This window comes from Falco punctatus (genome assembly GCF_963210335.1).
Source record: "Falco punctatus genome assembly, chromosome: 3".
NCBI lineage: Eukaryota > Metazoa > Chordata > Aves > Falconiformes > Falconidae > Falco > Falco punctatus.
In genome coordinates this window covers 116,394,736-116,407,060 of record NC_137582.1, presented here as the reverse complement: position 1 = coordinate 116,407,060, position 12,325 = coordinate 116,394,736, and the positions used below count along the sequence as shown (strand labels likewise).

Below are 12,325 nucleotides of genomic sequence, written 5' to 3'. Positions count from 1 at the left end.
TCCCTCACACTTGAGACGTCACCGTCACCAGTGGCAGTGGGGGGGGCCGGGGGGCTATGGTGGTCTTTGTGGTGCATTCGGCAGCTGGCGCAGGGCGGCTCACGCACACGGCGGGCGGCTCTTCGCCGACACCCCGCGCTCCGGCAGCATCCGCAGACAACCGGCAGCGGCCACCGCCTGCCCACGCCTCGAGTCCCACCGCCACGGTGAGCAAGGGCTGCCACGGGGGACGGGGACAGGGATGCCACCAGGCCTGAGAGCCGGGGGGGGGCTGTGGCAGCCACCCGCTGTCTCCCTTGGGGACCCAAACCGCTACCAGCCCCTCGCAGGGACGCCTCTTTCCCGGTGCACCCGACGCTTGCTGGGTGCCCCCAGCACTGGGGGTGATGGGGTGGGTGCAGACCCCCCCTCAGACACCCCCCCCCCGGGATGCTGCAGCCCCGCAGTGGCCCTGGGTGGGTGCGGGTGCGTGGCTGGGTGCTCGCCCGCGCCAGCTGGGTGCTGCGGCTCAGCTCCCTGGCAGCCCTGCGGTAAATCCTGCTGCTCACCCGCAGCCACAGCAAGGCAGGGGGGAGGCCCCCAGCACCCCACAGGCCCCGCTTGGGGGGGCTCAGCCCCATGGGGGGGGGGGAGGGAATCGCACCTCCCTCCAGCCACGAAGGTCCCCAAACTGGGGGGGGGGGGAGGGGGGGCACAACAGCGCCGGGAAACCCCAAACCCACCCTGGGCAGGGCTGGGGGTGCCGTGGCTCATCCTGGCACAGGATCTGGCCCCGGCACCCTGGCTCCCAGGGTGAGGTGTGTGCCCCCCCCCCCCGAAAAATCCTTCAGGCACCACGCGCCTGACCCTGCAACGGCTGCAGCGATGCCGGCGCGGCCATGGGCGGGGGGCAGCCGCAGGAGGGGCTCGATGGCAGCAGCGGGCACGGGGCCTGGCACCCAGCGAGCGCCCAGCGGGCAGGGGGGGCTGCGGGTAGTTGAGCCGGGTGGAGGGGAAGGGGCACCCAGCCCCTGGCCAGGGATGCGGCGTTGCACCAGGTTGCAGAGCCCACAGCGATGCTGCGCTGGCGGCACAGGGGCACAGCCCCAAAACGGCCGTGGGTGACACGGGGGTGGCCTGACCGGGGGACACTGCTGCCTCTTCGGCGTGGCCAGCCCAGGAGCCACCGGCTGTGGGGTAGTGATGCTCCTGGGTGCAGGATTTGGCCCTGCCTGGAGCAGGAGGGGAGGCTTCACCCCGTCAGATGGGATGTCCCCGTGGAGGTGACACCCGCCGTGGGGTCCCCGTGAGGCAGGGTGCTTGGGGGGAGTGGGGGGAGGGTGCTGGGGCAGGGCTGGGGCATGGGGAAGCCGCCGCAGGGAGGGACAAAACCCGGGGCCACCAGGGGCGTGGCTGGGGCAGAATCCGCTGCCCCCAGCCCTGCCCCCCCCGCGGGCAGCCCCGCTCCGGCAGCGCGCCCCTCCACAAACCAGTCCCGGGAGCGGGTGCCTTTCCCAGTGGATTTGGGGCACGCGGTTCCCCCGGTTCAGCCGCACAGCAACGGGCAGCCCGTGCTGGAGGGAGCCCCTCACCCTCCCCGCGAGCCACGCGAGGGGGACATGCGGTGGCCAAGGGCCACCATGGGGCACGGGCACCTAGGGCTAAGGAAAAGGTGTAAATCAGAGGCTGAGCCCCAAGCGGAGCCTCCAGACTGAGGGGGGGGCTGCAGTGATCCCCCTCCTCCCACCCGGCACCGAACCTCTGTGCCACGGCTCAGGCCTCACAGCGGGGTGTCCTCACGGTGGGGACCCGTCCGTGCCCCCTCCCCGGGCACCGGCGGAGCTCAGCAGTGACAAACCCCAGCCCCAAGCCACCCGTCAAGGACAAGCGTGGCACGGGCACGAGGACACCCGCATGCTGATCACAGCGCGGATGCAAATGCCGGAGCAGAACGGGTGTGGATCTCCCACCCACCAGCTGCCCCCGGCACCCCAGGGCCCCCCCAGCACCATCCTGCGGGGCTCAACACCTCTCCAAAATGGCCCAGCACCCCCCCAAACACCCCAGCACCCAGCGGGACAAATCCAGGGGTCGCAGGGCTGGGGCAGCCCTGGGCATTTATATGGCACGCCGCATGGTATGAGCACCCACGGCACTGGGGGAAACTGGGGCAGGGGTGTGCAGAGGGTGCTCTGGCTCCCCCAGAGCAGCTCGCATTTTGGCATCAGGCTGGTGCATCCCAGCCTCAATGTAAAGCCACCGCTTACCAGGCCGGGGAGGAGGAGGAGGAGGAGGAGGAGGAGGAGGAGGGGGAGGAAGGCAGAGCCACCACTGTTGATGCTGGGGCTGTGCTGGGGCTGAGTGGGGAGCACTGGGCTGGGGGTGCAGCACCCTCATCCCGGGCACGAGACCACCCCATCCCTCCCTGCTGCTGCTGCCTGCTCCAGCTCTCCCTCTCCCCTTCCCCAGCCGTGTTAATTAAACCCAAGCGCTTAATTACAACCTGCTGAATCCTGCGGCTGCTTCCCAGAGCCTACTAATAGCATGGGGCCAGCCCCACTAATAGCCCCCCCAGCCCCACAGGAAATGTGGGGGACAGGGGAAAAGGGGGACCATCCCTGCAGGACTTGGGTTGTGGCTCATCAGTGGCATAAAGGGATCTTCACCCAAGGTGTGGAAAAGAGCCAGCCCAGCCCGCGGCCCCAGGAAAGTCACCCCTGGGGGTCTTGGCCTCTCCAAGGAAAGATGGGGACAGATGGCTCAGCCCCGAGGTTGTCCCCGAGCTGCTGACAGGTCCCCCAAGGGGTGCGGAGGGAAGGGGATGCTCAGCTGGTGCCTGGCGAGCTCTCAGCATCCTTGGCTGCTGGCATTAAAAAAATCATCAAGGTAAAAGGGGTGAAGGCTGGCGGCAGCGTGTGGGGCTGCGAGCTGGGGCAGGGGGACCCAGTGTCCCACCGCGCTTCCCTGCCTGGTCACCCACCGGCGGGTCCCCGGGGCACAGGGGTGTCCGGTGGGGCAGCCTGACCCTCTTGTCCTCCTGCTCACAGGTCCCTGCCAGCCCATGAAGTGATTCAGGTGGGTGGCACAGCCCCTGCTCCTGCCATCGCCACCGCCACCACCGCACCGGGCACCAAGGTAAGGACCCAGAGCCATGGCTGCGGCGGGGGTGGGATGCTCCGGCGTGGGGACCAGACCCCCAAACCGGGCCTGTGGGGCAGAAATCCCAGTTGGGGTCTTCCCCTGTCCATGGGGGATGCCGAGCCCCATCACCTGGGGGTATTGGTATGACCCCATGGGGGTCGCCTGGGGCAGCCCCCCATCTCCCAGCCGGGTGCAGGGGGCCAGGGCGGGGGAAGCGGGGTGCCTCAGGGAGGTGACACGGCCAGGGGTGCCCACAGGAAGCACGATGCTCACAACCCTGCGCCCCGCTTCCCTCCCCGCCTCGGCAAACGGCAGAAGTGCCGGCAGAGCCGCCACGGTTCGGCAGCCGCTCACACCCGTGTGCCCCGGCCAGGAGGGTGCGGGCTGGGGGTAACGGGGCCACCGGGTGCGGAGCCCGGTGGGACGGGCGCAGGTAGGTGCTGCGGTGGCAGTGGGGGCGCGGGCGTGCTGGGGTGTCCGGCCGGCGGTGCCGGTGCTGTTCCACTCTATTCTGTTTCTCTCGCTCAGGTCTGCTGGCCATGGGCAACCTGATAAAGGTATTGGGCAAAGATTTAGAAAACTGTCCTCATTTTTTCCTGGATTTTGAAAGTAAGTCCCATGAGCAGGGTGGGCACGGGGAGGGGGCCGGGGCCGCCGCCGTGGCTGCTCTCCGGAAGATGGGGACAGGCACGGTGTCCCCGAGCAGCCCTGTGTCCCCAGGCGCCTCGGGGCAGCCCCGGACGCGCCCCACAAAGGGCTGAGTGGGGCAGGGGAGCGGGACCCCGAGAGATGCCCCATCCCTGAAAGTGTGGGGAGACGTCCCCAGCTGAGCGGCGGGGATGCAGGACAAGTCCTGGCAGCAGGACCTGGCCCGTGAAGACCTCAGGCACGTGCCCACCACTGCTAGCCGCTGGCACCGGGTGGCCACGTGGCACGTAGCCTGCCACCAGCACGGCAGGGACAGCCTGGAGGCCGGGGGTGCGGGGGAAGGATCCTGCGCTGCCGGGAAGGGCGGTGTGGTGGTCGCAGCCTGCACCCGAGGGGCGGGGATCGGGGACCCCGGTTCAGCCCAGGGGACCTGCCCCAGCTTCCCAGTGGCCTGGGCTAACTGGGACGGGAAAGCATGGCTCCTGGCCCTCCCAGGCTGGACACGGGGGCATGCGGGAGACGGTGGCGGCCGTGGCAGGATGCCAGGCTCGGTGCAGCCCCGTGCCCCCCCCTTGCTCCCTCTCCCCCCTTCCTCCCGGGCCACAGCTCAGAGCAAGAGCGAGGAGGGTAAAAATAGTGCAGCGGCAACCGCTCGGCCCGGTCCCGGCGGGGAGAGGCCGTACGCAGCTCGCCGCACCGCCTCCGGCACCGGCACATCCCAAAATAGCCGGGGCTGGGGTCACGCAGCCACCCCACTCCCACGGCAAGGGACTTTCCTGGTTCCTTTGAGCAAAGCCTTTGCCCTCCTGCAGCACCCCCCCTCCACAGCCCCCTGGCATGGGGACAGGGCTGTGGGGGTTCACCAGGACCCCCAGTTTGGGGCTGGCTCCGCAGCTAGATGGGGGGGGGTGCCTGTAGCAGAGATTTCAGGGACTTGCTCACCGCTTCGCCCTCCTCGCCGGGCTCCGGCGGCTCTCTCCTCCCTTCGCTCCTTCCTCTCCATCACCCCATCCGCCAGCACCCATCGCCATCGGGGGGGAAGAGGCTGCAGCCGGTGGCCGGGGGCAGCCGCAGGGTCACCCGCCCGCCGGCCGGGAGACCCTCGAGCCCCCGGGGAGCCGTGGGGGGAGGACGGGGGCTCTGGCCGCCAGCGGCCGCTGCCCACAGCCCAGCACCTCTTCCCCGAGCACCACCTCACCATCATGCTTTTTTCCTCTTGTTTCTTCTCTTGCAGGTTTCACATGGGGAACCTTCTTAAAGTGTTGACTTATAACGAACTTGACCAAGGCCCTAATTTTTTCCTTGACTTTGAAAGTGAGATGGGATTTTTATTTTCCTTTTTCGTTTCGTACTTATTCTGAGTTCCACATCCACGCCATTTTGAGTTCTCGTACCCGTCGCCCATCGCATCGCGCCCATCCCAGATGTCCTCCCCCCACCTTTGCCGTCCGGGGGTCTCCCCGGGGAGGGGGGGCCACGGCCACCGGGGCAGACCCACGGCCGGGGGCTATCGCCCTGCACCTCTTCCCCGGGGCCACTGGCAGCCCCCTGGGGCCAGCCCGGTGCCGAGGGCTCAGGGACCCCCGTGCGCAGGACCGTGGGGCAGGGCAGCCAGGACTCACCCCCACCTGCCCCGTCTCTGCCGCTTGGCCCAAGCTGGGGCAAGGAGACGGACCAGGGGGAGAAACCCGCCAGGAAGGGCTGTGGGCTGGCGGGGGAGCTGCGGGACGGGGTGCTGGCACCCCCCTCCGGCTCTCGCCGCCCAGGGCCCCGCTCAGAGCCCTCCGGGTTTCTCTCCCCGGGGCGCTGCCCTGCAGATGCGCAGCCAACGGAGGCCGAGACGGCGGTGTGGAACCAGGTGAACGCCGTACTGGAGGAGGCGCAGGCTGTCCTGGCCGAGCTGCAGTCGTACACGGGTGCTGGGCAGGAGATCCGAGAGGTGGGTGCAGCCCCAGCACCCGCTGCCCACCCACCCACCCACCCACCATGGCCTGTGGCAACCCCTGGTGCTCTCCCTGCCACAGGCCATCCAAAACCCCGGGGACCTGCGGCTGCAGGAGAGGGCCTGGAGCGCCGTCTGCCCCCTCGTCGCCAAGCTGAAGCGCTTCTACGAGTTCTCCCTGCGGCTGGGTGAGTGCCCCGAGCCCCCGGCCCCCTTTCCTGCATCCCCCTGTTGCATCCCACATCTCTCCCTGGCTGCAGGGGTGGGGAGCCCTGGCCATGGGCGGTGCCTGTGCCCCAGTTTCCCCAGTTGGGGCTGGGGAGGTGCAGGGGAGCAGGAGGGGGACCAGCAGTGCTTTGTCCCCAGAGAACGCCCTGCGGAGCTTGCTGGAGGCCCTCACCAGCCCCCCGTACGCCCCAACCCAGCACCTCGAGCGGGAGCAAGCCCTGGCCAAGCAGTTCGCCGAGATCCTCCACTTCACCCTCAGCTTTGATGAGCTCAAGGTATCTCCCCACGCCCCCACGCGTGGCATGAGGGCTGGGGGGGGGGGCTGGGGGGTCTCCATACTGGGTTTGTGCAAAACCTGTGAGGCAGCGCAGTCCCTTGGGACCCCCAAAACTCGCTGCGGGCCCCTAACACAGGAATCCCCTCCGCAGATGACCAACCCCGCCATCCAGAACGACTTCAGCTACTACAGAAGGACCATCAGCCGAAACCGCATTAACAACCTGCAGGTGAGAGGACGGTGCTGCCTGTCCCCGCCCAGGGGTGGCCTCCCCGAGGGGGGTGTCACAGGACAGGGGGGGGCTCAGGTTGGCCGCCCTAATGGCCCCCATCATCCCCCCCACAGCTGGATGCGGAGAGCGAGGTGAACAACGAGATGGCCAACAGGATGTCCCTCTTCTATGCCGAGGCCACCCCCATGCTCAAAACACTCAGCAATGCCACCACCAAGTTCGTTTCAGAGGTGAGCGAGGCTGGGGGGGACCCTCGGGGTGGGGGGAAGCCCCCCTCCAGCCCTGGCATCACCTGGGGGTCAAGTGGGGCTGGGGGCTCCCATAGGGGGCCGGGAGGGGAAAGGGCAGCCGGGACCTGCTGGGTTTCAGAACAAGACCCTCCCGATCGAGGACACGACCGACTGCCTGAGCACCATGGCCTGCGTCTGCAGGGTGATGCTGGAGACCCCGTGAGTACCCTGCGTGGGTTGGGGGGCACGTCTCAGTGCTGGGGTCCCTCTGTCACACGCCCCCCCCCCAGGCTCAAGCCAGCCCCTCTCCCCGGCACAGGGAGTACCGGAGCCGCTTCACCAACACCGAGACCCTCCTCTTCTGCATGCGGGTGATGGTCGGCGTCATCATCCTCTACGACCACGTCCACCCCGTGGGGGCCTTCGCAAAGACCTCCAAGATTGATGTGAGTCACTGTGGGGTGCACCTGGGGGGGGGTCATAGCTGTCCCACTCCTCCCAGTGTAGCTGGCGTGGCCGGAGGGTCCCCCTCCCTGGATGACCCCTATGGGGATGTCTCTGAGCTGGTCCGGTGGGGAACTCTTCCCCCATGAGCAGCGAGGAGGAGGATGGGGAGGAAGGGGGGCAGCCCCTCGGCGCATCCAGGCTCTCACAGCCTCTCTCGTGGTCCCCACCCCACCCCCCCAGATGAAAGGTTGCATCAAAGTCTTGAAAGACCAACCCTCAACCAGCACCGAGGGGCTCCTGAACGCTCTGAGGTGAGCAGGGGGGGCCGGGGGACACGGCGGGGACACGGCCCCCCCCCCAGCAGCGCTGTGGGATGGTGGCAGAGCAGGTCGGGGTGCCATGGGGTGACTGTCCCCTCTCTGTCCAGGTACACCACTCGGCACCTCAACGATGACACCACGTCCAAACAGATCCGGGCCCTGCTGCAGTGAGCGGGGGGGTGGCCCCGACCCCCCGCAAGTCACCGCGTCACTGACGCCCATGACCATACCGCTCATTTTGTACAGAGGGAAAAGGGACAATAAGAAATACACAGAAATACACACACAAAAAAAAAATCAAAATGGCCCGAGGCCACCCCCCAGGCGCTCCTGCCCCCCTGTCCCACCCCCCAGAAGAGCACCTGCTTCTGGAATCGAGGTGTGGGTGGCACCATGGGGACACCACCGGGGTGCTGGGGCCGGGCAGGATGGACCCAGGCAGGGATGCGCCCATGTGGCCAGTGGCAGTGAGTGCCCATGGCACGGGGGCACCATGGGGAAGGGGGGAAGGGGCAGGTGTTGCCCCCGTCCCCATCCTCATCCCCGTCCCCATCCTCATCCCCGAGCATCCGGTGGAGGAGGAGGAGGAGAAATAAACATCCCTGCAGATCTGCACGGACTGGTGGAAACGGCTCGGTCTCACCTGGTAGATTTTTAATATGAGTAATTAAATCTCCACTCACCTCTTCTTTTCTACATTTGTTTTTTTTGTTGGTTTGGTTGGGGTTTTTTTTTGGTTTGTTTTTTTTTTGGGGGGGAGCGAAATAAAATGACATTTAGTCTGTTCGTGGCCGGAGTGGGGCCATCTCTGCTGTGTCCCATCCCACACTGCACCGGTGGGAAGCACGCGGATCACTGTGACACCCCCGGGACTGACACCCCCCCCCGGACAGTGTCCCCCCCCATCACCCCTCCGTGATGCCCTGGGGACCCATCCCTGCTGGCACAAATCCCATCTCCCAGCCACATCCCAAACCCACCATGCCACTGCCGGTGACCAGGAGCTCCTGGAGGGACAAGAGCCCAGGGCTGGCCCCAGGGTGCACCCCCATAGTGGGGCTGCCCCCCTCCCCGCCGCCCCAGTAGCTGCAGACTGGGAGGACTGGGAAGCTGCCGGAGGCCACGGCTGGCTGCCACGGGACCCGTGCCTTTGCCGGCAGATGGCCCTGTGACACCGTGACAAAGCGGCCCCAGTGCCCCCCCCCCCCCCCCCTCCTGCCAGCTCCACCATGGGGGGACCCACTTGGCTTCAGCCCCCCGAGCTGGGGGACGCCCTGACGAGCACGCTGCAGCACAGGGCCCCATGCCAGCCCTCGCGGGGGCTGTGTCACCCCCCCATGGGGACACCCCTGGACTCGCCCCGCCACTGCTGCGTGCCAAGCCCCCCTGGTGTCCCCCCAGCCCGACACCCCTCTCCTTCCCGCAGCCCTTCCCACCAGGCAGCCACGGGCAGCTGCCTGCATTGCTGCCCCCCCTCGCTGCCCCCTGCGCTGCTGGGGGGCGATGGGCACCCCACGTGTGACACCAGGACCCCAGAGCCTGCAGGGTGGCTCTCTGGCAGCACGCCCGTGCCTCAGTTTCCCCACTTGTGCAATGGGTGACAACTGCTGCTTCCAGCGTGCTCTGGGGGGGGTGTGGGCAAGGTCCCCCCAGCCCCCTGAGCTCCAGGCACCCCCCAGTGAACTGCTGAGGGTGACAACATGGGGACACCCGCCCCATCCGCACAGCGCAGCCCAGCTCAGCACCCACATCGCCAGGCCTGCACAGACACCCGCCAGCCCTCCCCGGCCACGGCAGCCCTGGGGGACTGTGAGCAGCACAAGGAGGGGACAAAGGTGGGGGGGGGGGATCTGGCAACCCCCAGCATTTCCCATACCGGCGTTTCCCAGGCCCGGTGCCAGGATCTGACGGTGCACACCCAGGCTTTGCCGCCAAAGCCGCCGAGCTCCCGCGCAGCGCCGGCCGCACATGCTGTTGCACAACCTCGACCAACAGCTCCTTTTATTTTTAGGTTCTTGCAACACGGCTTCCCCGCAGCCTGCCCAAACCGCTGCCAAGGCGCTGGATGGGCCACAGCATCCTGCCCTGCCCTGCTCCCGGCAGCTCTCAGAGCAACCCCGTGCACCAGCCGTGCCTCAGTTTCCCCATGAGCCACCTTTGCCCACCAGCCCTGTGATGGCGGTGATGCCAGCCAGCCCTGCAGACCCCCAGTGCTCCCTCCCACCGAGCCCATCGCCCAGGGCTTCGTTAAACCCCCTTGGTGCTCTACGGATCAACGATCCCACCTGGGAACTGAAGATAAGGCCAGGACACGGCTCCGTTTGGTGGCTGCAGCTGCCATGTGTCTGCAGGAGCTGATGTCCCCAGGTGACACCGTCCCCCAGATGGTCCCCAGCCCGTCCGAGGCACTGGACAGTCCCTGCTGTGTGGGAACCGGGGTGGGAAGAGCCGGGACAGCGTCACCACCCAGGACCACCAACGGGAGTTAAGGGACAACTGGATCCTTCAAGCCCACCAGTGGACACGGGCACAGACACCAGCTGGTCATCGATGCTGGGCGAGATGGCAGCTGTGCCACCGTGCCCCAGTGCCAGCCGGCTCCTGGCACAAAACCACAGCCCAGCCGCCCATAACGTCCCCTCCCAGCCCCCACGGTGCTGCCCCTTCCCTACGAGGGGACAGCCAAGGCCAAACTCCTGCCACATCGGTGGCCTCAGCCCCCGCTGTCCCCCATGCAGCACCCTGGGGGCAGAGCCGGCAGCGCATCCCACCCCAGCACCGCACGGATGAGAAACTCCCTGCGGGATGAGCAAATTGAAGCATTTTACAGCCAAAACTTGGTAAGGAAAGGGAATGAAAAGGTGGAGGAAAGAGAAGCAAGCACAAGTCCTTGAACATCACGGATGCTGGATCCGAGATCAGCTGAGGGACTTTGGCTGCTTTGAGCTCCAAGGATGGTGGCCACAAGCCAGAGCTTGATGCGGTGCCGTGGAAGGGGCCGGTGAAGGCTGGAGGCGACAGGGACGCGGGTGGTGGGATGCTGCCCGCGTACCCCTCGCTGCCGGACACCAGCATTTGGGCTACACTGGCTGCACTCGTGTCCCCGGGGACCTGTGTCACCAGCTCCACCAGGCACACAGACCTGCCGGTGGCCAGGGACAGGAGCCCACACCAGCACCATGCCAAAACACCGGTGCCCAGGTGACAGGCCACCTCTGAGGACCGGCAGCGCCGTGGGGACGATGCCCTGCCAGCGAGGGCATGGGTCTCTCCCGCTCCAGCTCTCCAGCTTCGATGCTCGGCCGGGACAGGGTGCCAAGGACTTTAACTGATGGCGAGCCAAGCCACGCCGGGCCTGTACTGTTTTCTAATCCCAGTGTAATTAATGACCTTATCTTTGGCCAAAGCCATTTAGATTAAGTGGCTGGTGTGATGGGCTCGGCGGCTCCGGCTGCACAGATGGAAGAGCTGCGTTTGTCTGGGGATTAGCGGAGGGCAGATGGAACGAAGTGCCATTCCCCATCCCCAAACCTCTCCAGCAGCCTGAAACATGAGCCCGCAACAACTTTCTCAGCGAGTCCTGGCTGGATTTTGTATTGTTTGTCCCTTCTGCAGGCGGCCGGGAGCCAGCAGGGCCTGGAGCAAGAGGAGCAGGAGCCGAACAAGGTGTGCCAGCACCAGCAACTGGTGCGACCCTTGCTGGGAGCTCCATCCCAGTCCCTGCCTGGAACAGCAGGGCTACAACAGACACCGGCATCTTCCTTGGAGAGCAAATCGTGGCAGGCGTGCTGGCCCTGGCTTTGCAAAAGTAAAAACTCATGTCCTCGTTGGCAGCCCCTACTCCTCTGAGGACGCACTCACCTGCTTCTTGCTGCTGGCAGGATCAGGGCACGCTTCCAGCTTCCATTTCCCAGTCCAGCCAGAGCATGAGCGAGCAGGTACAGCGCACCCCGACCTCCTGGGACACCTTCCCTGAAAACAAGGCGCTGCAGCAGGCAGCACGGAGCGGGGGGGACACCCGGGAGACCCCGCAGCTGCGGCAGCCCCTGTTAGGAGCAGGTTCTTGAGCAGGACAGGCAGACTAGCAGCTCTTGTGGTGGAGGAATAACATTTATCTGTGGGGATAACAAAGTTCATATTAAACCGATTAAGGATATTAAATCCATTTCTAACAGTATGGTCATCTGACTCCGCTCAGGAAACGGAGCAGATAATCCCACCCCTCATTCACAGAGCTGCCCAGATGATCCCAGCCTGGCCTGGGCAGATGACTCAACATGTCCATGCTGGCTATCACAAGGCCACGCTCAGCACATCGGTGACAAACGGGGCTTTACACCCGGCCTCACCTGCGTCTCATCCATCCAGGCTCCGAGAACAGGGTTCCGTGACCCCTCGGCCACCTGCTCCAGCGCTGGGCTGAGCCCACGTCCACACACGCTTGAGTCAGCGCAGATGGCAGACAAGCCTGGGCTGGAGCAGAGGTTCAGCTGGTGCCGTGGGCAGAGCCAGCAACGCAAACGCGATGCTCAGCACCTCAGCGCCGATGCCCAGCTCTGCCCAATGCTGGCAGAGAAAAGCCAACCCAAATTCCCAGCTCTTCCCTGCACATTCCCTCCAGTCCGAGCTCCCAAGCCACCCCATACCCCTACCAAACGGCCCAAGGCAGCTGCCCCATGGAGCGTTACGGAAATAATTCAATGCTGAGGAACACAAACCGGAGGTTTGATCTAATCCCACCAGAGCGGGGATCTCCAGAGCCTGCGACAGCACATCCACCCACGCAGCCCTTCCCCACGCAGGCAGAGCCCTGGGAGATGGCTCTTGCCACGCGGTGTATCGCGAGCAGCTGAAGGAAGAATTTGTGCTCTACCAACCCAA

The 12,325-nt window shown here is 66.1% G+C and overlaps 1 protein-coding gene across 6 annotated transcripts; it reads left to right on the top strand.

The window, feature by feature from the left end:
- The first annotated feature begins 55 nt into the window (after window positions 1-55).
- On the top strand, window positions 56-8,140 carry LOC308060774 (CYFIP-related Rac1 interactor A-like). Of its 6 annotated transcripts, none has more exons than XM_080379894.1 (12): window positions 56-206; window positions 3,027-3,114; window positions 3,649-3,729; window positions 5,586-5,707; window positions 5,793-5,898; window positions 6,077-6,213; window positions 6,367-6,444; window positions 6,561-6,677; window positions 6,817-6,896; window positions 6,997-7,123; window positions 7,365-7,435; window positions 7,552-8,140. In XM_080379894.1, the coding sequence occupies exons 3-12, from the start codon at window positions 3,660-3,662 to the stop codon at window positions 7,613-7,615; spliced, it is 972 nt and encodes a 323-aa protein (XP_080236020.1). In that variant the 5' UTR covers window positions 56-206; window positions 3,027-3,114; window positions 3,649-3,659; the 3' UTR covers window positions 7,616-8,140. The 6 variants fall into 6 exon arrangements, with proteins under 6 accessions (XP_080236020.1, XP_080236021.1, XP_080236019.1 ...); XM_080379892.1 differs by lacking the exons at window positions 56-206; window positions 3,027-3,114 and adding exons at window positions 3,129-3,553; window positions 5,003-5,082; XM_080379895.1 differs by lacking the exons at window positions 56-206; window positions 3,027-3,114 and adding an exon at window positions 3,127-3,553.
- Window positions 8,141-12,325: the final 4,185 nt, after the last annotated feature.